The sequence below is a fragment of the Ooceraea biroi genome, chromosome 14 (genome assembly GCF_003672135.1).
Source record: "Ooceraea biroi isolate clonal line C1 chromosome 14, Obir_v5.4, whole genome shotgun sequence".
NCBI lineage: Eukaryota > Metazoa > Arthropoda > Insecta > Hymenoptera > Formicidae > Ooceraea > Ooceraea biroi.
This window is the reverse complement of record NC_039519.1, coordinates 3,689,462-3,716,748: the sequence shown is the minus strand read 5'-3', so window position 1 is coordinate 3,716,748 and position 27,287 is coordinate 3,689,462. Positions and strand designations below refer to the sequence as shown.

The 27,287-nt window shown below is 38.9% G+C and overlaps 2 protein-coding genes across 2 annotated transcripts in view; both read right to left on the bottom strand.

The window, feature by feature from the left end:
• LOC105286607 (mucin-4) overlaps positions 1-654 on the bottom strand; it is a 39,546-nt gene extending 38,892 nt beyond the window's left edge. Inside the window, exon 1 of the mRNA XM_011351664.2 lies at positions 327-654. Coding sequence (XP_011349966.2) covers positions 327-352 — 26 coding nt within the window. The 5' untranslated portion in view covers positions 353-654. The remainder of the gene's footprint in view (positions 1-326) is intronic.
• An 8,737-nt stretch (positions 655-9,391) lies between these two features.
• LOC105286618 lies at positions 9,392-26,549 on the bottom strand. The gene is made up of 4 exons (XM_011351674.3): positions 14,517-26,549; positions 12,221-12,379; positions 11,642-11,892; positions 9,392-10,786 (listed from the first exon to the last, which is right to left on the bottom strand). Exons 1-4 carry the CDS (start codon positions 14,554-14,556, stop codon positions 9,983-9,985), a joined length of 1,254 nt encoding a protein of 417 aa, XP_011349976.1. The 5' UTR covers positions 14,557-26,549; the 3' UTR covers positions 9,392-9,982.
• Positions 26,550-27,287: the final 738 nt, after the last annotated feature.

Genomic DNA, 27,287 nt, shown 5'->3' with positions numbered 1-27,287 from the left:
ATCGTAGTTTCAATGTATGTTATAATCGTATCTCGTGTTCTGTATATGCAACATTTCATATTAATTCATAATCATACACATAAATCAAGAATTTCAAGCCACATGAATGCACTCGTACAAACATCTCTGGTAAACCGATTTCTTTACAACTGCCGCTCGACTATTCCGATTTGTCTCCCTTTCGCCATAAAATTAAAACAAAATACAATAATACTGCATAACATTCTCCACGATACAATCAGCACGCGGCCAACGGTGTGTACTCAAGAACCCAATGCATGCAAAATGCAATTACCACAAAACTGCATAAAATAACCATCTCATACCTAGCGCTACAGAATCCTGCGAACATCCCGGTCCCACGATCGCTGACGTGTCGATATCCTGGATCCTCTCGTTCGTCAGCAGATCTGCCGGAAACCCCGGAAATCGTAGCACACACGCGACCGGCTCCGGAAACAGAGCGGACCAAACAAAGCGGAAGGAAGCGGGGTCGCAACGCGCGCGGACGCCGCGCGGTCTCGTCCGCGTGTCGCTCGGACGCACAGGAAGAAGGGTGAAAGAGGGAGGAAAAGCGGAGAGAACGAACTGGTGAAGCTGAGGTCGAGAGAGACTCCGAGGCGAACGCTCGTCGCGAGGGAGTCGCGGCGCGATACTGACGGGTCGTCTGCGGGGCGCACGGACCTCATGCCGCCAGGATTTCCATCCCCACCGGCGGCACGACGCGCCGCGGCGCCGACACTCGGGGCCGGTTGATCAACGGCTGCAGCGCTGGATCGTCAGGATCTCGATACGGCGCCGTTCATCCCCTCCGCGCAAGGGCTAATTAACCCCGGAATCCGTATCCGTGTCTCCGGTGTACACGTGTATGCGATCTGAACGTGTAACCGCTGCCGGACGCTGACCACTGGGTCATTGCGTGCGAAATGTCGCGTTCTGAAAGTATCGGCGATCTTGCGGGACGCTCTTGCGAGGTGAACGTCTCTGGGTTGATCGAGCGTAGCAGGTGTTTGTGTGTGTGTGTATTTGCGTGCAAACGGCGCGGTTTTACAAAAGAGCGTTTAATTAATTCTCGCGCGTCTTCTTCCGCTTGTGCTGCTGCTGCCTGGGTGGATAAATGATCGGTGTGAACAAGTGTGAGCACATCTCGCGCCTAAATGGATGAGCCAAGATCGAGGGAATTAGAAGTTACGCGATCGTGACGAAAAAACTGGGTAATCTTTGGAACTAAATTGCCGGAGAAAGCTGTGTGGTCGCATGGAAGAAGAAAAAAAGAACAGGCATTATTTAAGAATAATACTGAAATTAGCTTTAAATAAACTGTTTAGGATTAGATAATCAAGAATAAATGCAGATTAAATTAATCATTTGCAGCAAGTGCAAAATGCGCCTAGGTTGCCTGTGCAAATGGAGATAAATACAAGAAATAACAATGGATAATTAAACAGATACAAAGCAGATCAAAGAATATCGATTACATTTAATTATCGATGTTTACATTGGACATAATTTCCGTTTGTTCTATTACGCTTTTTCTACGCCAATTAAAAATTAATCTCAAGAGTCATGATTCAATTTCCGCCTTATTTCCGAGATATCATGAGCCGTTTTACCTGTAATACCTTCCATAACGACTGCATAATAAAAAGAGTTATTAATATCTCGCATAATAATAATGTCTCATGAATAGTATGATGAAACATAAATAGAATATTCGTCTTTTTATATAACATTCACAATATTAATTTCTAGAAATAACACTCACTCATTCTCTATAATCAAAGTAATGTCTACAATCTCACACATCAACATTGTCTGGTTAAATCGACTATCAAGACGGCTTCTTGAATAAATATTAATCTATCGGCAGTAACGCTGGATCCGTACGGCTGTAGCCGAGCTGCACCACGAAATTCTACGATCTCACATGCAGTCGCGGTCCGTTTGTAACGACACACTCCATCTCAGGTTTCGAAAACCACCCTCCGGCTTCCGCAAGTTTAGCGGGCGCAATGAAGATAACATCAAATATTTAAACGCGCGATAAATACTTATTCGCCGATAAAACACCATTCCTCTTGTGTGTCGTAATATAGGTACTCGTTCTTAGCATACCCGCGCTAAGCGATAATCTCTGTCTCTTCTTCTATATCCAGCTGTGATGCTTCATTCAGGACGTACGTTCTATTGCAATGAACTTTCGGTGTCACGACTCTCTGATTCTTATCTAGGATACTTCTCCAGGATCCTGTCGTTTATTACGTATCGTCATTATTACGTATATACGTATATATTGTTTCAAACATGCAGCGTTGGTTGCCAGTCACGTTGCTAGCCTGCAGTAATAGAAATATAGTGTTCAATAGACTTTCACGTCACTCAAAATCTAAAAGTTCAGTTACAAGGTACAAATGGATGCATAAAATTATGAAAACGCCTATTGTATGCAAAGATACTTAAGATAAGCAAGAGAATATAGAGAAAAATGAAAAAAGAGCAACAAAGTATGAGATCATGCTGTTCCTTCGTCTTCTTTTTCATGATTAAAGCGCGAGTTCTTCCAATTTGGCGTTTCTGCTTTCTCTTCTTATTCTTAATCATGGATATATTGAACTTCGCTATCCGAGCGCGCGCTAAGGACATTATCCTCTTATATCATCGGCTGACATCACGATACGTTGTGAAATAAGTCGAATTCTTCATCAATATGGGAAAAGTTATAAAGTTTTAAAGTTATAAAATCATCAATATGGAAAAGTTATAAAGTCAGAAAATTTTAGAACCACCCCTCCAAATTCATCGTACACGACGCTCTTAAAGATTCGTAAGAACCTTACGAAACAGTTAATGTACTATATCGAGCACCGCGGACTTTCTCTCGTCTCGTCAAGTGATGTGGAGGCCAGTACAAAAAGGCAGAATGTATCTTTCAATGTCAAGGTGTGGATAGTCCGAAGGAGGCGATCTCGACAATAAAATCAGTCAATTAAGAAAATCTGTCAAGTCAAGGTTGACAAGTTTACTTTTGCTGCTGATCTCATCTTCTTCTTCACTCTATCTGATCTCTATCTTCTTCGCTCTAACAGAGGATATCTGTATCAAATAAAAATATAAAAATGAAATGAAGAACAAGTGAAATTTTAGGGCTGAGGAAAGTGCCCGCCTCTCGAAGAGCACATCGAAGAATCGTAATCGGCAGGAAGCGCGACGAAGCCTCGGAGCGGTGCGATGTATCATGCGGCGAGGCACTGCGGAAGGTTTTACAGATTGCCGTGAGGGTCACGACCGGTCGTGTGGCATACCCTGTGTCTAGAACCGTAAAAAGTAACGACAGCCGCATGGCGCGCAGCTTTCGATCGTTTCTCGTGATGCGGCGTATCGCGCGATTGCACGCCGTAGTAAGCACTACCTTAGTGAATGACACGGTCTCCCACGCCTATCTATTCGTCTTCTCGAGGCTGTGCTGTGCGCGCGAAGCTGAGAGGAAGTCGCTTCGCTATTCGCGCAGCGAGAGAAGAGAGAGGCAACCCCGCGGGCGCATCCTTTTACCGACGAACGCGTCGCGCGAGTAACAGCACAGACTCACTTTCATCTGTGATATTAGCCGGAGCCGAGAAGCGAGTCGAAGCGAAGCAAAGCCGCGAAGCGACTCGCCTTTCGATCGGCGCGTCCACAAGCGCTAAGTCCTCGGATTAGCAACCCGAGGGTATTTGACATCGGGGCGATGTGTCAAGCGGAAGAGGAGCAGACGGCGATCTTCTGAATGCCGGGCGAGATGGTACCGGCACCGCCTACCCGCCGTCGTGATCGCGAGGATCTAAAAATCGTTCGATTTTTCAAAACTCGAATGAAATCAGAAATATCTTCACGAAGCGGAAGTCTCATGATACTGGCGCGAGTTCCTTTGCTCGCGGGGGATTTCTTCTCCTACGTCGCAGCCACCTCTGCGCAGCAGAGAGGCTTGGACCCACGTGGTGTTACGTAAGAATATGTTAATCCATAATATTGAGAACGAGGGAGATGTGTTATACATATTGCGCAATCGATTGCGCAACATTGAACTTCAAATTTAATTTATTCCAAGTTACCGCGGGAGCTCGTTTGCATAACGCGATTCAATTATGCGCTCGGTGATATTAGCGATGCCCTTTTTCGTGTTTTAACACGAGCTACCGCGATTACGATCTGCGAAACGCGACGGTGACAGGACATGAAAGCCTGTGTTCGCTTTAATCCCACGTTGTATACCCTCCTCTTGTGCAGCACGAATGCAAAATGAAAACGAAACGCTGTTGCGCGCTATTGTCCCCGTCGATTCACTTCTTCGTGCCAGTAATAACAGTAGGACGTGTTGAAAAAAACGGAAAATACATCCCTCGCGGAAAAGTCCAATTACAGTACCGGGGTACCATTGCAGCTCCCGGCGAGTACTTTTCTTAAATAACGTACGCCGACGTGGAGACGTAAGCCAACGACGGTAAGCTAGACGGTACTTAAGAGACACTGAAATACGAGAAAGAGTATTTTTAAGCTTACGTATCTGCACTCTCCAGCGCGAAAAGGGAGGAACGACTGGAACTTTAAAATTAGGATTTGAATTGGTGGATGAATTACCCTTTCTCCTCTTTTTTTATTCAATCTGTTACTTTCTCAAGACGGTCGTTTCGATGAAGCAAAATGGCAGCAAAACGGGTTACATAAGTCCGAAGTAACTGGTATCCGATAATGTTGCAATCTGAAGTACACAATAAACCTTTAAATACAAATTTCTCAGACTCTAATTATCAAACTATTGTACTTGAGATAATGTAAAACTAATGCAAAATAGTCGATGCGAGTTTGATAATGATGTTTAATGATGTCTCGCTTTAGAAGATGAAGAATATTAATTTAATAGAAATTTGTGTGTGAAAGATATTAAATATCTGAATAGATTATTGCAAATATTTAATTATTAAATATTGTTCTTGATATTGTCGGTTAATTAATATTTGTAATAACGCTGTCGATAATCCAAAAATTTAATATAATGTCGATAATGGCATGTTTATCGTCAATATTATTAAGCATGCAATTATTAAATATTTCTAGTATTGATAAACGCGCGTTTGTTTATTACAAAAGCGTTTTCCCAAATTGCGTGCCACGAATTACGAACGAAGGAATGAAACGCACGTTGTTCGACCAAGGCGGCTGCTTCAATTCTAATCAGTAATGTATTCGACGTATTATTCAGTTTATTATTCTGCACTCCATCTCAGCACTCTGCTTGATTATATGTGATGTGCGCCTTGCGCATTGCGTTACGTTAGTCTGGCTATACTAAACATTCAATTCCATTTTGGAAAGCTGGCGGCGTGTCCCAACTTCGCGAACTGTAGAATCGAGAATTATTCATCACGCGCTATAAATTACAGCCGACGGTTTGTTGACGTCGTGTCAGCCAGCCTGAGGACTTACTTTCTTCTCTGTCATGATGAAAACTAATTGTTCGGTCGTTGTCCTCCCGCTTCTTTGCCTTCTCATCAAGCGTAAACTGAGCATCTGGTATCTCGATAAGAATTTATTTATAAGCAATCATTTAATTAATCGCGAGAAAGAAGATATTAGATATCTTATAGTGAAACATTATGTTGCTGTTGAAATTATATTTAAATGTCCTGCAGTATTCAATCAAGATGAAGAGATAACAATGTAATAGACAAAAAGCACAAGCATGAAAAATGCCTGAGAAACTTTAAGACTAATTTTCACTTGAATCACCATCATGGAATTTTGTCATTTTCGAAACAGTTACATTTTCTAAAAGAATATGCAAACAGTTGATTAAAAAAGGTCTCAAGATCAACTGAATGTCTCTCTTGAAAAAAGTAATCAATGAGCAACGAGAATCTCGAGAGCGGCCACTGCAAGTTGAGACTCTCGTTGATTACTTTCTTAAATAGCACACGGTCGCGGTATCTTATTTCACTTTACGATACGTAAAAAGTATTTTCACGGTTCTATGAGAATTTATAGTGCCTCGTAACGATGTCAGAAGTGGGAAACGAATGAGCAAACTGTAATTTCACAGGTCCAATGGCACGCCGTGGCAAGGAGTGGAATTAGCATCTCAGCTGAAGCTATTATTTCCGCGCAGCATTAATACTCTGGACCAATCATACTGTATCCGTGCGATGCCAGTAGCGGAAAGTCACAGGTAATTTCTTCCTATGATAGAGCAGGCGTGTAGAACGCCGCTACCAATTACAAGCTACAAACATCTTTTTCGCGTTTCGCGCGGCTGAACAAATAACCGAAAAATTTAATCAGCTGTCAGCGCGCTCAATTACAGAGAGGATACATGCGAAATCAATTGCACGGTCGTTTATTAACGAAACTCGAGAAATAAAAAAAAAGAGGAGAACTGCGACGCATTTCGCAATTTAATTTATAGAAAGCGAGTGTGATGGCACACGACGAAAAAAATTTATTTCGCCGCATACCGCAAGCGAAGAGATTATCTGCAATCTCTCACTTGCGGTGTCACAATCCAGCGGCTACAATGACTGACCCGTAGCTTTAAGTAGAAATTAAATATCATGTAATAATGGAGGTATGCATAAAGCATCTTTTATCATGAACGTTGTACGGATTGACATAACAGCCACACGCACATACACACATACCGAGAAACGTGTCAAGTTAGTAGCTTTAAAAAGCTTTTAAATATCCCATCGACGCGTCGATGAACGTCGCGACGTGAGAAACAGCTCGGGAAAATACATGGAAAACCTATCGTCGTAAACACTGGCACATCCATAAAACGTTATGGAGTATTCAATTTTTTATTTATAACGCACCCGTCAGCCACCTCCTCATCCCGTGCGGCGTGTAGAAGCTCGTTTTATTCACACGTGTTTCAGGAAAACGCGAACATAAAGGAAAAACCTGAAATTAACGCGAAGCAAAAACCTTTGAAGCGCGACATCGAAACCTTTGACAACGCCAAACAAAGCCGCGAAGAAAATGAAATGTATTAATTACTACGCGAAAACCGCTCTCTCAGTGTGCTTTTATTTTATGTATTTTTTTAATCAGTCAGTATAATTGTCTCTTTATTAATTACTCCTAATATCTTTGTACGTTTTTTATTTGTCTCAAATATAATTTTGTATTCGATATACAACTTGCATTTCCATTTACTTATGTATACATTAATTCTTTACACAATTTAATACTTTTCATGTTGAAAGGCCGCATAGTTTTTCCACGAGAATGCAATTCCATGTCAATACGTTAAATGACGCATTGCGTTAAAAATCGCAAAAGGTTCGCGAGATTATTTCATTGCGCATGTCAGTAATAAATGTGAGAGGCGAACATTCAATTTGCCTCTGACATATCAGGATCAATATTTCTACGGGGCAAAATTATTACCTTTTATTATTACGCGAGTGAGAAACAGCGTTTATAAAAATAAATTGATTTTCTGCCACTCTCGTGGCGATAATTGCGACAAGATGATATCATAATATTATAGGTACACCTTCGCGTCGAAGCGTCCGCTTTGCTGATGATTGAACAATCAGACTGAGTCTAATAAGAGAATAATGATTGCTGCGTGAAACTTATTACTTGTTAGCCAATCTGAAATCAGCAGAGGTAAAATGTCACCGATGGATCGAAGGACATCCATTATGCCCGAGAGGGTTCTCAAAGGACAGCGCTGAGGACTGGATAGCATCGCTGAAAGGGGAAAGAGAAAAAAGCATATTACCTACCAGTGTTCCTTGAGTCACGGAAAAGAGGACGCCCTTTCGTGATATTACCGACAAGAGCCGATGCGACTGATCGCCAATGAAAGTTCATCGGCGTCACATCGATCTTTCACGATGGTGATCCACCGTGGATCTCGATCGGGCTGCACAAGCGGACAAGACGGAACCTCAGGGACCTCGGTGGACCTCGGGGCACAGATGCACGTTGATGCGACACGGTGATCTCCAGCTACGAAGTTCGGCTCTCGGAGAACTTAATCTCTGTCTAATTTGAACTTCTGACGAACACAAATTGTACCTGCGGATGTACGATCCGGTACGAGTACGAATCAGTTCAGAGACTTTTAGTTTCAAAACACAGGAAATTGCTATCTCTTGGGAATGCTCTCTCCGGTTACACCGTTCCTGCGTGTTACCCAAGATCTTCGAGTGGTGGTATTCGAGATCGCGGCTGATGCAGTCGCTCTCTATTGCGCCCCCGCTTTATTCATCATCGTAATCGGCACAATGGACCGAAAAGTGAGCCATCCGAGAATCGAAACGAAAATAGCACGCGCTGCCCGACGTCGAGCGTGTGATGCTCGCACTTTCTAAAAACGTTCCTATCCCTCGAGACGACGTAACGTTACGTCGTCGGAGTCTTAATCCGGCGTCGGGATCGTGGATCCTTATCGATGTGTCTTTCCAGGCCTCTCTACCATGCGGCCCAGGATACCGCAGCGACGTCGAACAATAGAAAGACAGGAGCCACGTAACGCCCAGGTGCGAGAGAACGCGTCCTTCCGGCATTTTAATATTTCTCTCTCGGTGTTACACGCGTGTTTCCGCGTGCCTGTGCGCGGGACAATGTAACACCTCGCCGGTGTACATACGCAGTGGGACAAGAGAGAAAGAGTGTGGCAATTAAGCGACACACTCTCCCACGCCCTGGGACATTGGCCCGTGCAGACGCTGCGAAACTGACACCGCGACTTATCACGCACATATTCACATCTTCAAACCCCTCTTTATTTGTCTTCTCCACCCCGAAGCTGCACGAAGCTTAAATTGTCCAACTCTGAACAATATTGCCGCATTGTCCATTAATCCGCTTTATCTTGCTGTCATATGGAATTACGTATGCAAAAATTTAGAATCACACAAAATTCAGAATTAGAAACTGTTTTTCGCTTTATCCTTTTTTTTATCCTTATCTCTGGTCACTCGCGCTGCTTTCTTTTAGGGCAACATGCTGCATCATAGCACAGTTAAATGTTTGCAATATTTTTATAATTCTTTTTTCTATATAAATACCTGAATGAATATTATTATCTGTGAATTGAATGATTGAAGGTTTCGCTTGTATATTATGAGCTAATGACATTAAAATAAGGACCGAAAGTTACGTCACTTTAAGATGTTTATAATGCGGTAATTCGTCGGCAGCAATAATCACAGCACAGTATCGCTTTGAGATGATGGAATAACGCCGCAACGATGAAATTGATGGGTGTCGAAGATGGATTTCGGTACATCTGACGATTAAATTGCATTGTGAGAAAAATGCCGTTTGCACAAACTACTATTTAGCATGTTGTTACTCAATAGCTTCGTTTAGGAATGATTTAAGCAATACCCTGTAATGAAATTAATGTGAATCATACTTATCTTCATTTATTGCATTTAATAATGTTTTATGATCTTTATTTATGTAGACCGTGTCTTTAAATAAATGTTGATGTATATATATTTGCAAACATATATCATTATAAGAATTATGCAGCAGGTTAAAAATATATATATATCAATGTGTTAAACTTTGATAAAATTACATAAGATTGTATTTACTATTATATAACTATTTTTAAAGTAATAATGACATTGACAATAAAATCTACTATGCGCTCGACTTTACATCAATTGTATACACACATTTCAAGACTTACAGTTATATAATTTAAAACCATTACAGAAAGAAAAGGTACTCCACGTGTACATCTAATAAAGATAACGATATATTTTAATATTACATATCACATATGTATTTAATATCACATATGTGCAAGCAATCGAAACTTCTTTTTCATATATACATTTTGTGTGTATTATCTATTATATATAAAAGCTAAAACTATAATTGTCCACTGTTACCGTAAAGTTGACGATTAAATATGATTAAAAGTCATCGTGACTTTTCGAAATCGACCGATCGATACTATCTCGTACTAGACATTGCTTTATCATCATTGTTTTATCGGCTTGTCCGAGATGTACCTTCTGTAATAGTCCAACGTAACGAACGATATTCGATCAAGTTTCTCCTTATTTACGTTCTCAGTTATAACAGAGATCAAGTCGGATGTCTTATCTTTATCGTCCCAGCTCATATTTTCGAACTGTTGCGCGTCATCTTCATTCGCCAGCATCGGATGCGCCAAGGTGCATCCGGTGAGCATCCCATAAAACGCATGTTTCTTCAGTTCGGCCTGCAACCAATGCATTCCGAGGTCCGCCAAAATCTTCTCGTTTATATAATTCCGACGAAGCACTTGGATGAGTTCGTCGTGATAGATCTTGATGAGACTCTCGTAATCCTTCTCGATCACGGAGGAATGCGTGCTGGTGTATATCAGGTAAAGAATGTCCGTGCTCACCGAAGTGTACCTGCATATCTGATAATCAACCATTTTCAGATCGATTATGTTACCATTGTTGTCATGCAGGAAGAGCAGATTGTTGTTCCATGGATCACCGTGACAGATTGTGTCGTATGTTTCCTTAGGTTTGTTGAAAAGTTTGCTCAACGTATCATAGCTTTTGCTGGCATAATTAGAAATGTGATCCAGAACGTTCTGCTGCTCCGGCGTTCGCGGATCTACCATCTTCAACTGATTTATAATCGCCGTTATGCACACTTCAGTGGTGTCCCTCATTCGTGAATTAGCGTCATTGTAGATTATTTCTTCCAGAGATCGAACCATCTCGTGGAACATCTGCGAATTCTTGATTTTCACTGTGAACGCCGATGCGTGTAATTGGGCAAGTTTCTAAAAATAGAATGTGAAAAATATACGTTATTGATTTAAGCAACATGAATATTGAAATGGGCGAAAGGTATATGAAGCTAAACGCAATGATTTCAGAGTTATCAGTATTTGCTCACGATATTCATAGTCTTTCTGTAATTATGTATTAGATTAATCCTGCAGAAATTTTTTGGCGAAAAATTGAACTTTTCGCCGATTACAATTTGACGAGTTTACTCGTGATCGGTATGCGATTGCAAAAATCGAGAAGTTGAAGCACGAGTAGTCATATTTTTTTAGTCAATATTCATGATACTTATGATTATTCCAATGTACAAAAGCCCGACAAATAGTATCGTACTGTCACTAATCATTTTAATCTGTGTGATATTAAACATCAGCAATCTTTACGAAAGCTACAATATTTGACTATCTCAATTTTCAGATAATATAAAGTAATAATCAATGGTTATCGATTGAATGCCGATCATTACAGATAATGTAGTGTAATAATCAAGAAAGTGCTAAGTCCGTGATCCTCATACATAATTATTATTGCTGGAACAATATATTTCTATACTTTTATTTGTGTTCCATACCATAACAATTACTTTGTCTTCCTTAAACTTTAGCATCAATCCGCAAATATCTTCGGCAAACATCTCTCAAACATAGCTGAAACTTATCCCACCGAGCACTTTTACGATTTCTCGCGTTTCTCTCTCTTTCTTTCCTTCTTTCTTCTCCCTCTATCTCACATTCGCGCCCGCGATTATATTATAATTTGATCCAATTATAAAGTCATCCATTGACCCATAGCATGCATGATAATGAGATTAGGTAGTAGTTCAATTCGTAATATTATTAAGTACGTACCTTTAAAGCACATGCGGTGTGCTTGAAGTCTAAGAAGTCACGTCTATCCCGGTAGACGTAACCCTTCTTTCCCAGATCTTCCATTATTATGGTCTCTTTATCGGCAAATATGCATTGAGGACCGAAGGATCCAAGATGAGGCAATATGTTTTTATAGACATGTGCTTCCATACGGAATAAATCAAAAAGATTCAGGAAACTGGCGGCTGGACGTTGGGTGAGCTTCTTCGTCATGAAAGTTCCGGTATACGCTGCGCATGAATGTGAGTAAAGATCAAGAAACGTTTCTAAGATGTCTGTATTATATCGCACACTATACGTGCAATGAAATGTGTAACATAAAATAAAATCAACTTCTAATATTTCTATAATCTCTCGACGTACAAGATATGCTATAGATCGTTAATCATATTACTCAACAATAATGAAAAATGAATAAGTAACATTATTTTCCTCACGAATATCTGTGTGTATAATTATAAGTTACGTAATCAAGATGTAACGCGTTTCGACGCTTTAAGCTTCGCCGGTTTATACCGACAATTTTTATACTTAGCGCAAAATAATAACGATACTAACGACTTCCGTCTCCGCGTCTACCAGAGAGTTTTGTTCTGATCAACACCGACGTATAATTGTCGCCGAGTTTGGACCCTGGCATACTTTCGGCCTGCAGGATCACCAATTTGTCATCCTTCTCATATTTTCTCAGGTACTGCTGGAATCGCTCCGCCGTGTCTGAAAATTAAGCACGTCAGCCTGATATCATCTGCGGGCTGGTGTTTGGATTGAAAATATGCAGGTAATGTTACGTCACTTTGGTCCCCTTGTAACAATCTACCCAATGCATATGCTACTTGTGCAAAGCGTGTTAAAATAGTACATGCCAGGGAGAACATGTATATTAACATCGTGTCATCAATCTCGCAACTATCGCACTTCATGGTCTTGACATATAAATTGACTTGACCCTATCTGCAGCACGTGCGTGAGAAGTAATGAAGTAACCAGTGAATAATCGTTGACAGTGACCGCAATTCGTGTCAATTAGTGACGTGCAGGAAATAAACTTGTCCTCCGTAACTATGCAAAGCCTCTGTCACAGTTATTACCATGACAGCGATCAGATGACTTCGAACAGATGATTGAAAACGGGAATATGTGCGATTTAACTTCGACGATGTTTGTAGCATCTAAATATTTTACAAAAAATTTCGTCGAAAAATTTATTTTTATGTTTCTATCTCGCTGTGATTACAGCGTGCTCTTTCTATAATTATTTCTTCAATTTTTCAATTAGCTCTTCTTAGCTCTAACAAGATAATTTATTTCAATGATAATTCGTTCAGACATCCTTTTCGTAATATTTAACCATCAGCAATTCCAGAGTTCTGTGATAAGAATTTATCTTCATGAAGATAACCTTTTATCTCCTCTATAAAATAATCAAAGTTCGCAAATAGGAAGCGCAATCAAGGACGCTGCCTATGCAACCGATTGCAAACAACACATGCAGATTCTCGCTTATACGCGATATGAACTATAATAAGCTTAGCAATTACCAGGTTTCAACGATTTACAGATTACACGTGTCATATAGTGTGATTATAATGACGTAACGTAGCTTCATAATGCAAATTACAGATCACTGTGCAAAGTACAACAGTAGTTGCGACTATTTCAGAGAGCTGCTGCTGCATTCTATTGGAGAATGCATTACAACCTATATCCACATCTTATAATTGCATTGAATTTGATTCTACACTTATTTTATTTTGTTACATATATAAAAATATTTTCTATAATATAACAATAATCTTTTTTTTTACTGTAGAAAGAAGAATACATGTATTAGCTACAAGAATATCAAAGGCTAAACGATATGATTTCATAAAGATATGATTTGGCTGAAGATACGTTCGTACTAAAGTCGTACTGAAGATATGATTTCGAACAGAGTACAAATTAACAATTGAATTGAATAACAAATTACTTAAAATCTCGAAACTACTTTCTCTCTTCCTCTCTCTCTTTTTCTCTCTTACAATTCGATCTTCACGTGCATTTTTACTATATTTGTATACTCTGCTACATATATATATATATATATATATATTTTTCGTTTATTCGATAGAATATTCCTGTTAATGTAGCATAGCAACATATATATGAAATATTCAAATACCGCTGACTTATGAAAATTTCTGCGAGCGTCGTTGACGTAACATTTTCCTGCTCTTAGTTATGTGAACACTTTGGCAAACAGATTAAATTTTATTTACCTGATACGAAGATTATATTTGATGTTACCACATTATAACATTGCTGACTTTGATATTATTATACACAGCGAAGAATAACACTTGTGTAAATACAAAAGAGTAGTACTATGTTATTTTGGCTCAATTTGCTTACGAAAATAATACACGACTATCTAATTATATATTAATCGATATTTTTAGACACTCCAATTAATTAGAATCCATGTTTTATATCGGCAGACTTGTATTTTATAAACGACAGAAATAAAGTGAAATGTAGCATTTTATTATTTCATAATTTGCATTACTTAAACTGTAGCTGAAAAACCTTAATAAATAAAATCGAATTGTGTTATAAAATACAATTAAAGCAAACGTGCCTCTGCGCTGTTTTTAATCCTTCTTTTAATTCAAAATGATTTTTCCGGGAAACAAAACCACAATAAGAATGCAACGACAATCATTTTCTGAGAAACCACAGAAGAGATACTGATGCGTAATTAATAAAAAAAAGAGAAAAAATGATTTCGCTCTCCTCTTCATATAATATTAAAGAACCATTAAAGAACCTTCGTTTTACCGCAACGAGGACCATATCTGGAAACTTGACGTACCTTGAGCAGAGCCATTAATCGCATCCGATTCCGCTGCCATCGTTGTATATCACTTCACTGATCACGATCGTTTAGACGAGTTCGCTATTCGCGTAGCTCGTGGACGCGCGCTCGCACGATAGCACAGTCATAATAAAGGAGCGAATCAACGCACGGTGGGATCGTCCCTCTGGACATTTACTCCGAAACGATGTGTGAAAGTGACGTAATATTGCACACGTCAGTTACGTACGATTGTGTAACCAGTCGAGTATAAACCAAGAGCACGACTCATCCTTTGTAAGAAGTGATGACATTGACGCTCGCGATAGACTGACTGATAAAGCAAAATCTTCTGTACATTTTCTCTGTCTCTCTTTCTCTTTCTTTTTCCTGTCGTCGCCCGACCTTATCTAGATTAACTGATGAGCTAATGCAAAAGAAAAAGTTTTTACAAAAAAAAAGTATGTCACTGTTCATGTGCGGTGAAGCGACTGGACGATACTGTATCGGAAGATATCGTAACTTTATCTTGCTGCTTGTCAGCTTACCTTTGTTCCTCTTCATCTTTGAGTGAATAGAAACGATAGTACACAAAGTACTTGCGATCTATCGATCTGACTCTTACTGATTACTAGCCAGGATAATCTGGCTTAATATAAAATATAAATTCTTAACGTAGACTACTCGTTACATCAATGTGTTATGTTTGAATAATAATGCACTTACCTTCTGTCATCTTCATGCTCGTCTTCGTAAATCCTGTGCTGCGCTGTGACTGGTTCGTGAGAGAGGGAAAACAAGGTGTGTAATGTGAAATGAGCAGAAATGCAAAAATATTATAATAAAGAGGAAACAAAGGAAAGAGGACTAACAATGACGGGTTGCTGATTTTCTCAAATCGATCATCCATTTGACGATACTCATGTTCACATACAGGACAACCTTTATTACTTAATGCTGTACTAGTCACAATATAATACTACGAATTATTACAATATTAATAATATTATCATAATCATAATAGGTCATAATTTTTAATATATATATGTATATTTTATATGCGCATATTTATATGACGTATTTTTGTGTAATATATTAATATACTTATCTATACCTTGTTGTTACATAATACACGATTCTTCTCTTATCACGTAGCATATATAGATATATAATGTATATAGATATAGATATTTATACATGTATATATATATATGCATATATATACATATATATATGCACATATATGTTATCAGGATGGTATAAATAATATTGTATTTCATAAAAGCACTTCTTGTTGCTTATAATATTATCGGTTTCATATTGTTTCTTTAATTCTGTTAATGCCTCTCTTTCTCAACTCATTTTGCTCGCTCGTTCACTCGCTCACTCTCTCCCTCTCTCTCTCATTCTTTCATACTTTTTCTTTCTTTCTCCTTCTTTCTTCCATCCTATACCTCTCATTCTCAGTCATTCTATCTTGCTCTCCAGGACGTCTAAAAAAAGTTTTTACGGGCTACGAAATCTGCATTTATACTATCATTTGAGTATCATTTCACTGTGTTGCAAGCTCCACTGAATCCCCCTTATCCAACAACCGACGTCTTATTTTTTTTTATTTCTCCTGTTAGTTACAGTTTTAATTTTGCATTTTTTTATGTTTTCCTGTAATTTATAAATTATGAAATTCGCCGCGATTTTACGATATTAATGTTCCTGCGCTGGCTGGTCCACTAACATTCCTAGAAAAAATACTCTTCGCCTCGACATTTTATTACCTACATTTGAGAACGTACTACTTATGAACGGATACTCAAATCCTTCGAGTGCTCTCTCTCTCTTCTCTTTCTTTCTCTCATCTTATCATAGAGTTTCCTCTTTCTCAGGTTTTCTCGCTATTTCAGTGCTATTTGGAGGCACGCACGAGCAAGGATGGAGAAGGTGCGAGATTCTCGAATTCTTGATCGAGTATTATCCTCGAATTTAAAACTGGATAATGCACTCCAAAAATGTATGTCGGATACAAAATAAGAAACGTTGTTATAAAGTATCTCGAAGAGTACGTGCTAAAATTATGTTTCGTATTCGCTAATACTGATAACGAATAACAGCACATAGTCTAAGAGATACTGCTTAAAATACATTTTAAAACGTGAAACAACAGCAATATACTTTTGCAAAATTTATAAAACAAAAAATTTATGTTTCACTCGGAATATTTCTGTTAGTCATGTTTAAAATATCCCAGTTCTGAAATCCGTGACTGATCCGTTACGATTTTCCAATATCGATAACGCTCCAATGAATGAATCACACGAGAGCACTCGCCGACTTCACATGTCACTACGTATTTGCGTTAAGTTTTCGGGTTTACAGTAACTAGATTACAACAACGATACAAAATACTGTTCGCCTAACGCCGACGTCCAAGTTCGAAGGATCAAGTCTATAACTCGTACATTATCCCCCTAACTGTTACGATGCGCGCGAAGTAGAGCTGGCATACTTCTATCTATGTGTGTATGGACGACAAAAAGGAACACGGAGGGAACAAGAAAGAGACAACGTAAACACGTTAAACGGGGTAAGAATCGCGAACTGCGAAACTTTCGAGAGAGACTCGCGTAACTTTCGTCGCGAGTTCCGGTTTGTTGGACCTCACGGACCACTGGGGAGTAGACGTTACACTTCTCCCAACATTAATCCTTTCAAGTTCTTTCTCGAGGCATGTCGTCTCCATCAAAGGAGAGAAAAGTCCATCTTAGGAGGGTCAAAAGAAAAGAAGTACGTGCGCGAGATGATCAAACCTTGTCTCATTCCTTCCGCCTCTCCACCCAAAGCTAAGACTCACAATTGTCGCGACAATCCGCGATCGCTTCCGTTTTTTATGCGACCCACACGACCGCCGCTTGCTCTCGTCAAGCGAGTTACAGCCATAATCGTCACCCGGAATCGCTTCCATTGATATGTCATGGGGAAAACTCGGCGGATAAGACACACGGCTCAGAGGTAATCGAAACGCGTCAAAGGAATAGCAGGCACACACGCACACATGACATCCCCATTCATATTACATACGCGCGCGCATACGTTATACTGCCTCCCGATAGATCTATGCAATGTGAAGAATGATGAATCGCATCCCCGCGTGACGTGGAACGAAGTTCTACTAGACGAAAGCGTTACTTTGACAGTGGCGTTAATCTCTGTTTTGGGATATAGAGTTTCGAAAGGCCGAAAAAGCGAGGAAGATTCATGAATGCGAGTCTTCAAGTGGAAAGTACCGTTTAATAGGCCTCTTTGATAAGCACGTCACTTCTTAAGGCTCCTTACATACGAAGCTTCCGCCGCTGTTTCAGCTTTGTAAGGCCTCGTCGTCCGAAACGCAGAGAAAATCGCTTCCGCACGATATGCGCGCCGGAAGTGGATGCACCTCGCACTTCCTCAACGCAGTAAAATCCGAGTGGAAAGTAACGTTTGTCAGGCGAGCTGAAGCTACGCGTTGTGCCGAAGAGCAACCGCTCGACGCTGCAATTCGCACGACGAATTGCCCTCGCTTTTATCTCCGCCGATCGAACTTGAAATTTGTTTAACACCCTGTATACAATTACCGCCGACGTTCACATCGTTACGATCTCGCGGCCTACAAGTATCGTCACGATCGATCGGAATTTAGCGACGGTCGGTGGCTGATAAAAGACGATAACGATTTCTTCGTGATGCGCAATCACATATATCTCTTCTTTTATAATTGCCCCGATTACGTTAGTTCGTTTCTTCCTTTGCGAAGATAACGAGTGCGCTCGCGATTGGCGCTTCACCGCGGAACGAGAAACCGCCGTGCAATCGCACGAATTTTCGATCTGCCCGTGATCTCCTCCCCTGTCGTCCACGAGCGCACGTTTGCGTGTTCGTTAGAAATACTTTAACGTCGATTACTTTCTACTTTAATTTAAACACTTGTTTAATAGCTCGATTTAATATATCATTATTGATGTACGATATAAATGCAATGAAATGAACTACCATCGATTTTGTGTCTCTTATTTTCTTACAGGTACTTACTTTCTTATTCGTAAACGAGATAACGTTAATTATGAACAGATCGACAGTCGAATATACCTTCAGCCGAGCTTTAATAACTTTCGTTAAAAACCCGTTGAAGAATGTTACCCCAATCTCTCCCGAGAAATCTTGCTCCAGCGTGATAGTATCCGCCTTTTGCTGAGCTGAAGAAATAAGCTGGCAAAATTAGTTCAGCTTCGGATTGTCGAGAGAATCGAAACTATTCCCGTTAAAGGCGAGTAATTCTCAAGCGAGAAAGGATTTTAAGAGAAAAATGCGTTGCGAATGTAGAACGACTTTAAAGAACTTCAAGAGTTACTTCTGAAATGTTGCGCTACCCTCGCGGGTGCTGGAGGTCTCTTACGTCAGATAGAAATCCACCCCTGCGAGTACATCGAGATCCATTATTATATTCACGAGATGTTCTCGAGAAATCGCACCTTTCTCGATCCTAAACGGCGAATTCCAGAACAGCCTGTATCAACCTGTATCGGTCCTGCGCTTGTCCATCGTGTTTACGCATCGGATTCAATTACGTGCGGAGAGATTCGCACGAAAACCACTCGCTAAGTCTCTCCTGATTTTCCCTCCTCTTGGCAATAATTCACGACCCTCTTCGTCCCTCCCATTAAGTCATTATTATCCGGCGACAGGGTTAATAGCGCTTATTTAGAATACCGTTATCGATCTACTTATCGTTTAGTGTTACATAGCTGCTTAATGATAACCATGTTTGCGCGCAACAATGGATTAAATCTACCCATCGCTTAAAATACGGGAAACACACGCGACTATCACCGAATATTTCCCCGTGAGATTTCACGTGTCTGCTACCTCCGCACGAAAGCGCGACCGTTTGATCCTTAATTACCGTTTCCTTTCTTCCCCAGATTGGACGCGCTGAGTCGAAGGAACACTTATTCGTATCTACCCTAAGTAAGAGATTCTCTCACGTGCGCGTATGTGGTTTCCTTTGTGTCGTTCCTCATTATTGGCACGTGCGACGTTCCTGCATCCCCACGTTGGCCGCCGCGCGCGCGCGCGCGCGTTTTTCCGGTCTCGAAAGAGCTTCACCCGCGGCCGCTCCATCAAAGAACACGATCACTGACATACACCAATGGGAATCTCTACGCTCATTTATTTTCCGAGATAATGGATTGCCCGGTAGCCGTGTTACTTTTTCGAGCGGGCCATTCCGCTCTTGGCGCTTCACCGTCTCTCCGAGAGCTCTCATTTATTTCTCGATGTATCTCCTAATCCACCGCCACCGCGGCACCGGTGAAAAAGGGGTTGGCGAGGAAGCCAAGCGTTTCCGGCCACCATCAGCCCCTCGTATCGAAATTGCTGCTGAATGTTAAGAAAGATATACGCGCAACATTTTACTTATATTTATTTGCATTTTTGTTCATCGTGAGTTTATTCCGTAAGTCTTTCATTTGCGTCACTGTAGGTCGCGTCGGCCACTGAAAATGTCCTTTTAGAAGCGTACATTCAGCCAATAGGGTGAACCTTCGATTTATATGTATTTTTATTATATAATCCTACAATATATTGCAGCAGGCATCGGAGATATAAGCAAACTGGAAGAGGAGAAGAGTATTCAAAAAATATCGGAAAATAAAATACAGAGAGAAATACGATAAAAGTGATATTAAAAAGATGGTGACCCGCGAATTAATTGTTACTACAAATGTATATCTTTCTATGGAGCCAATCAAACTGGCAAATGGTAAAGTTATGTATGTATGTATGCTTCAAGAATAAATTGCAAAATTCATTATATTAATGGAAACGCCTTTACTGCTTTTAATTGCCTACATTTTCCTGGACACAGATCCTTCTATTTTTCTAAAAAAAAGCACAGTCCTTTAAAAACTACGCATCTAAGATTTTCCTTGCGTTTTTGTTTTAATACGGAAGAAATATGACAATGTATCATACTAAATCCGCGTGATCTTCTTTCGCTATGTAGCACTTTTATATAATGTAGCACTTTGATCTTCGTCTCTTCCTACTAACTTTGTTTCATATGCGCAAAGATATTACCTTTTTTAGAGATAAATTACGTTATGCCTGACATTTCTCCTACGCGCGTAATTAAGCTCGCACGAGAACGTCATTGTTTTCTTGCGAGATGTATGTTTCATAATTACTGCATGACAATGATTAATCACAAATCACCGCGAGAACGACCCGACACTCGTTTCTCAAAAATTGTTCCCAAGTACGAATAATTCAATAATTACTTTTAAGAGGCCTCGTATCAGAGATATATGTTTTCGTGCGCGTACCGAAAACGCGAAAGAGTTTGTTCAAAAGCATGCGAATTATTGATCACATCGTAATCTCGGATTACATCCGCTTTAAAGCGATAATCTGCCGCATTACCTGTCAAGCAATTATTATTTTTATGTCGTACGTAGCGCAACATATTTTTCTAAACGCGGATTATTCATCCTCGTCAATTTTCAAATTCTTAAGATTTAACGAGAAATTTCTCTTTGATCTTTTCTATTAACGTAGTATCATAAATGAACTTTTCCATCGCTTTAGAATATCGATAGGGCAAACTCGACGTTGCTCACAATGCTATATCTTTCAAGAAAAACGTATAACGAGAATAAAAAGATGAACTCTCCGATTGTTATTGTTGGATTCATGTTGACAACTCGATGATTTTTTCTCTTATCTTAATATCACGTTGTTACAATGAACAATGATACCAAAAAATCACATTTCTCCTGCTCTGTCTTCCGATCTAGCTGCATCCAATTTTATTACGTAACTTGGAATCGAATCCGATAAATTTTTAGACAGTTATAAATAAAATAAACTCGTTCTCTTTTATGCATGCAGCTTAACGCAGTTTGGTCAGTGCGAAGTATGCGGCTCCATTTGGTAATTTCGATCACAGTACAAATAGCGAATGGCAAGTGACGCTATCGCGGATTAAGTAGGGAAGATCGTTTGCAGCATCCGATACTCTTGTTCCTTGCAACATCACTTTCGCTACTTTCGATCTTAGCGGAGGATCAACGGCCAACGTTGCACAACATCGCGTCGTTGCTTCATCACGTGTCTTCGCAAAAATTTTACGCGGCCTTCCTCTCCTTCTTCTTGTTTTTATTCTTCTTTGACTTCTTCGACAACCAATATATTGATTATCGATATTGTCGTTTAGAAAGAGATAGTTTTCCTGCTCGAAATTAGCGACGGAACGGCTCGCCTTTCATCTAGTCTTCCGGCAACTTATAGATCTGCTCCGTTTACCATGATCTGTAAATTTCCCGGAAAATCTCTTGACATTGTCCTTAATGTTCTGAACCTGTCCACAAAGTCCTTTTTTCATAATAGGGACTACATTGTTTCCAGCAATTGACACGGGCGACAAATAAGCTGATTAACAATCGGATTGATTTGACGCTTATCGATCGATGAATCTTCCGAGATTGCTGAAGGTACAAAGTCATCAAAACGTCCAAATTCCAATCAAAAGTCCCGCTGAATATCAAAATTACGGCCAACGCGCACGGAAGTCGAATGCAACAGACGAACATTGAGTATTATCGAACGCTAGATAATTAATTCTCGCTTATACACGATTAATTTATAAGGATTATGTCAATGCACAAAGGCTGCCGATAATTCTAATTAGCGTTCTAGTACCGGAGCACTTTAAAATGCGACGCTTTTAATTCCGAAGACACTTGATTCCTCCTTTCTTCATCCTTATTCACCCTGATTACATGCGGCCATATCTTCTTTTCTTTTTTCTTTTTTTCTCTTTAATTCTGCTTCTTTAGCATTCTTAATCTAATTACGGAAATTTCACAAACGTCATCGCGACATCGGTATCTCGATAAAGATCTCCCTTTTTACGGTACGGGTGGCACAAGTTAATCACATACATGCTACTGAGAACACGATTCACCCCCACACTTTCACCCTTCTTCCTTCTCGATTCGCTTTGCCAGAAGGCTGTAGGTAATCCTAAAGGTAAAAAGGAAAATGCTATGATTTTCCAAAAATAAAATCTCAATAGTTATTCCCTAGTGATAGCCAGCGCACACAATTACGTAATTATTTTATCCTCATTATATTTACGGCTTTTAATTTCATTATCAGAAAATCATCGCTTTGACCCATTTATCGACGGTCTCGATTAGCTTCCTCCTTATCGGGGTAACGCATTTTTTTTCACATGCTATGCCTTCTCCGGTATCTCGTGCCATCTCTCAATACGTTATCTCGAGGTAGGAGATTAGTGCTGTCCGATTTTTTGTCGATTAATCTTAACGCGCTAAGAATTACACACCGAAGACATTTAATACAGAGACACTTAAGACCATGCAATGCGTATGTTTGTACATGTGTCGGTATATATGTGCGTACGATATATGCGCCCGTTAGGTATATGCCGAATCGCAGATATCCCTCGGCCTTCCGTCCCGACTCGAAATTTCCTTTCACGTCCGTCGAATTTTCAGATCTTCTTGTGATTCTCTCGAAGACACGACGCGCGCGCGGACGCACGCTCGCGCGGGAACAAGTCGTGTGTGCAACGTCGTGCGTTTCATTTAACGTATTCATCTATGTAATGCATATCAAAAAGTCGCAGACGGGAATCCATTTCTCGCTGCAAAGGCTCCGCTAATCGGTCTCGAACCGATCCGTACGAGTCTGAGTGTCCATGCAAATCTAGATGGACTGCGGTGTGTCGCAGACCGCTGTTCAAACTTCTCTTTTCGATTATTTATTTTGTAGGTAGTAGAGTAGATTTGTACGATTATTTTAACAATGGTACGTTACCAAATACAATGCTGCTTGGTATCGAAAATCGGCTTTGGCTTGAACTAAACCGCGTGGAAAGTTTAACAGCCCTTTAAATCAGCTCTTAAATAAAACAAAAATCTAAGTCAAAGTATTTTTTTATGTAAAAATTTAAATGGAGTGAGTTCATCAAATTTAAAAATGAAGAATATGATAAAGATGTGGGAACCGGATATACTGTGTAGAAATTTGCGAGAATTCGGCCATCGCAATGTATTATTACACGTTCGTTACGTGCGCAGATGCACAGCATCATGTGTTCCCACTTATATAAATCGTTTATTAAGATATAAACCTCAAATCTTATTTTAATTATTCCTAATTTTACCTTGCCTAATTATAATATCCATTATAATTATCTAATATGTGTATTTAGGGATATAAATCCCACGATCGCAAAAAGCCTCTTTACAAATCTAATATTTTAGTCAAAAATAAGCAAATGCCCTTGTACCAGTTAAAAAACAATGTCTTATCTATTATAATTTGATGTTCACTTGATTTTCATCGTGCCCTTCTTGAACAAAATCGACTTTTTTCGAATCAAACCTTTATCCAGTGAAAACAACGGTGATTTCTATACATGTAGTTTCATCTTTCAACTTCATAAGCTCGTTTCCTTTCAAGAACGTTTTTCTTTCATCTGCGAAATCTTAAGCAGCCTCATTTGGCTTTATGTCGATGAACAATGTCTTCATGAAAAACTGACCAAAAATCATATTATTCATACATAATACATAAAAAATTAGTTTAAACAATATAAAATCATATTATACAAAAAACATAATACTGCAATGATACAATATAATAAACTTATTTAATAAATTTTTCTATTTTTGTGACTCGAACTTGATTCACTCTGTATTCAATCGGTAATGAAATCATGCCGAATCTTTTCGTAATAAACTTGTTTCTTAAATACTGGATACTGGATCGCGCGCACACATTTCAAATTCAGAGAGAATTAATTGATTATGGAATTGATTATTAGTTTAAGAAAAATAATTAATATTTATAGTATTAAGTATTAATCTTACCTGATGTGCTTATTTTGTATCTCTAGCACGAGGTGACGTCTGAATTTTCCTATTTGGATCCGATTTCGAAGTTGCATTCAATTTTTTTTGTGAGAAATATAAATATTACGCTGTTAATCAAAGGTTTTATCGACTCTCTTAAAAAGTCAATGAACTTTAATTTAATTATTTAAATAAATGTAAAATGCAAATACAAATTAAAGATAAAATGTTATATTTCTCCAGTTCTCTAATTCATCGTTATTAAATTAGTTCGTAATTTGTTGGCATTAAAAAATCTACAATATCATCAATATTTGTGTGCACTTGGATCTATCAAGTTTACTGAAGCCATATCTGGAGAAACTACTCGTGATAATCGTTGAGAGTACGCATTAATTTTTCAATAAAGGAAGGTGAAATACTGCAAGCTTGTTTTTCATTTTCCTGGTTGTAATCGTTTTTTTATTTGCGCAATATAATAATAATAATAATAGCGATAATAATAATAATAAGAATAGCAATAATAACAATAAAAATAATTAATAATAATAATAAGAGCAATAATTGGTGAATCGCATGGATAGCCATTATTGTATACTATGCGTTACGCTACTTAAGGTACAGAGACTTCTTGCCTTTTTCTCCCAAAACGAAGAAAGAAAGAGAAACAGAAAAGGATGAACATGGAATAGGCGGTTACCGTGGAGGCATTTTACGAAACTGAGCAGATCGTTTGATCGCCTCGACGCCGGTCATTTTGTCAAAGGTCCCGTCCCCGATCTTTCCGTAAATTACTTGCCGATCGTGCTGGCCGACGTAATAACTAACGTCGGGTACATATTGGCACACTAACCATCACTCATAAAACACGCCACATAAAAAATACGCTGAAACGCGCTCCATGGCAATCAATAAGAACGAAACAGATTTATAATCGATTAATTAATTAATTAATTAACAGCGAGAATGCCGAAAATGCCCCATTATATCGCGATATTCTACGTATTCTCTCATAAAAGATAATAGATAAAATATTTAAATAATTTTATACCACAAGTAAAAGGTTTGTTACACACCACGTATAAATTACACAAGCAACGAAAAATTCTCAAATTTCTACATAGAGAAAAATATATAATATGTTATAAGAGTTATCATACAAAGAGATTAGAATCAACACACATCGACTAATTTATATATATATATATAAAATATATATTAAAAGAAATTTATATAAACTATGACGAATAGACAATAATTCATTTGTCCGCTGCTAATGACTAAGGTACTTGGAACGCTTCGTGTGTGAAATGGTATGCATTAATCATGAATTATTATGTTCTCTGATAACCCCGATAATCAAATCAAATTGTCCGTTTCGAAGGATTATTTGAAATCAGTTACATTTTTCAATAATTAATTAAATAATAATTAATATATAATCACACAATTGCTCTGAGTAGTTCATCAATTAATCAGTCTGCTATGTAAAAAACTTAAGTTTCAATGTAATTCATACATGTAACAGAAGAAAATTGCTAAAATTAAGAACAGATTACAATGATCTTTCGAAAATTTTTGTTGTCCTTTTCCGTTTTCAATTATCTAACACATGTTAATGGCTTATCATTCTTTCTCTCCATCTCATTCTCATTCTCTCATTCTGTCATTCTCACATTCTCTCACTCTCCCACCCTCTCTCTCTCTCCTCCTCTCTCTGCGCGAGTACCTGCATCAAAAAAATGTTTAAACCATACGGAAACTTAAGGATTTAATTAACTACAAACGGAAAAAGTAATCTGATGCTCACAACACAGTTTTACATATGCGTGTCCGTGTGTATGCTTTGTTATATGTATGTATAGACCGTCATTAACGCGCATGTGTTATGTCTTATGGTGCTTTCTTACTAGCTTTACTTAATACTCTCACGTTCATATAATTGGCATAATATACTCACAATAATATCCGCTAATAGTAATAATAATAATGATAATAATAATAATGATTATAACGATGACGAATAAGATGATAATGACGGTGATGAACGACGACGGTCGCGATCGCGACGACGACGGCGATAATGACGACAATGATAATATATATCTATATATTCATATATTCATTCTGCAATATACATGCATATATGCATATAATGCACACATGTATGTATATTGTAAATATATATATATCTATACATCATGTCGCGCCGGTTAAATATACTTTTATATTATTGATATCTGCGTATATATATAGATATATATTTATATATATATATATATATAATATATAAATTTTTATTTAAATTCATTTACTTACATCTAGTATAACGGATCATATATCTACCGTACAGTTACATTGTCACATTTGAATAGAACTTGTTTAGAGCAGAGGGATGTTGGCGTTTCACAGACTCGTTTCAGAGTGGAAAGAACACTAGTGCGCCTACGTCACTTCCTACTGACTCAGTTCGCTCATATATAAACGCCGACGCTCCTTTTATAGACGCGCTCTCCTCTTTTTTTTTCTTACCTGGATATAGATTTATTCTCGCGCCGCGGGAAAAGGCGCTGAAATACGCAAAGAAGATGCACCACGCGCGCGCGCACTTAGAGTCCATCATCATTTATACCCTACTAATCGATTATATGACAGCGAGAAACGCATAATACGAGAAATAAGACCTGTCACCTGTTACTTAGACCTCTTATGTCCTAAATAAAACTTAACTAGTCATCGACATGTGTATGCGCACGTATGCGACGTATACCTCTCAATCGTTTCGCAATTATTTAAGAGCCCGCTCGAGCCGAAACCTCAACTCTGCTACGGCTCTACTCGGGAAAGTAAAATTTCAGTCGTGAGAGGATGATATTTA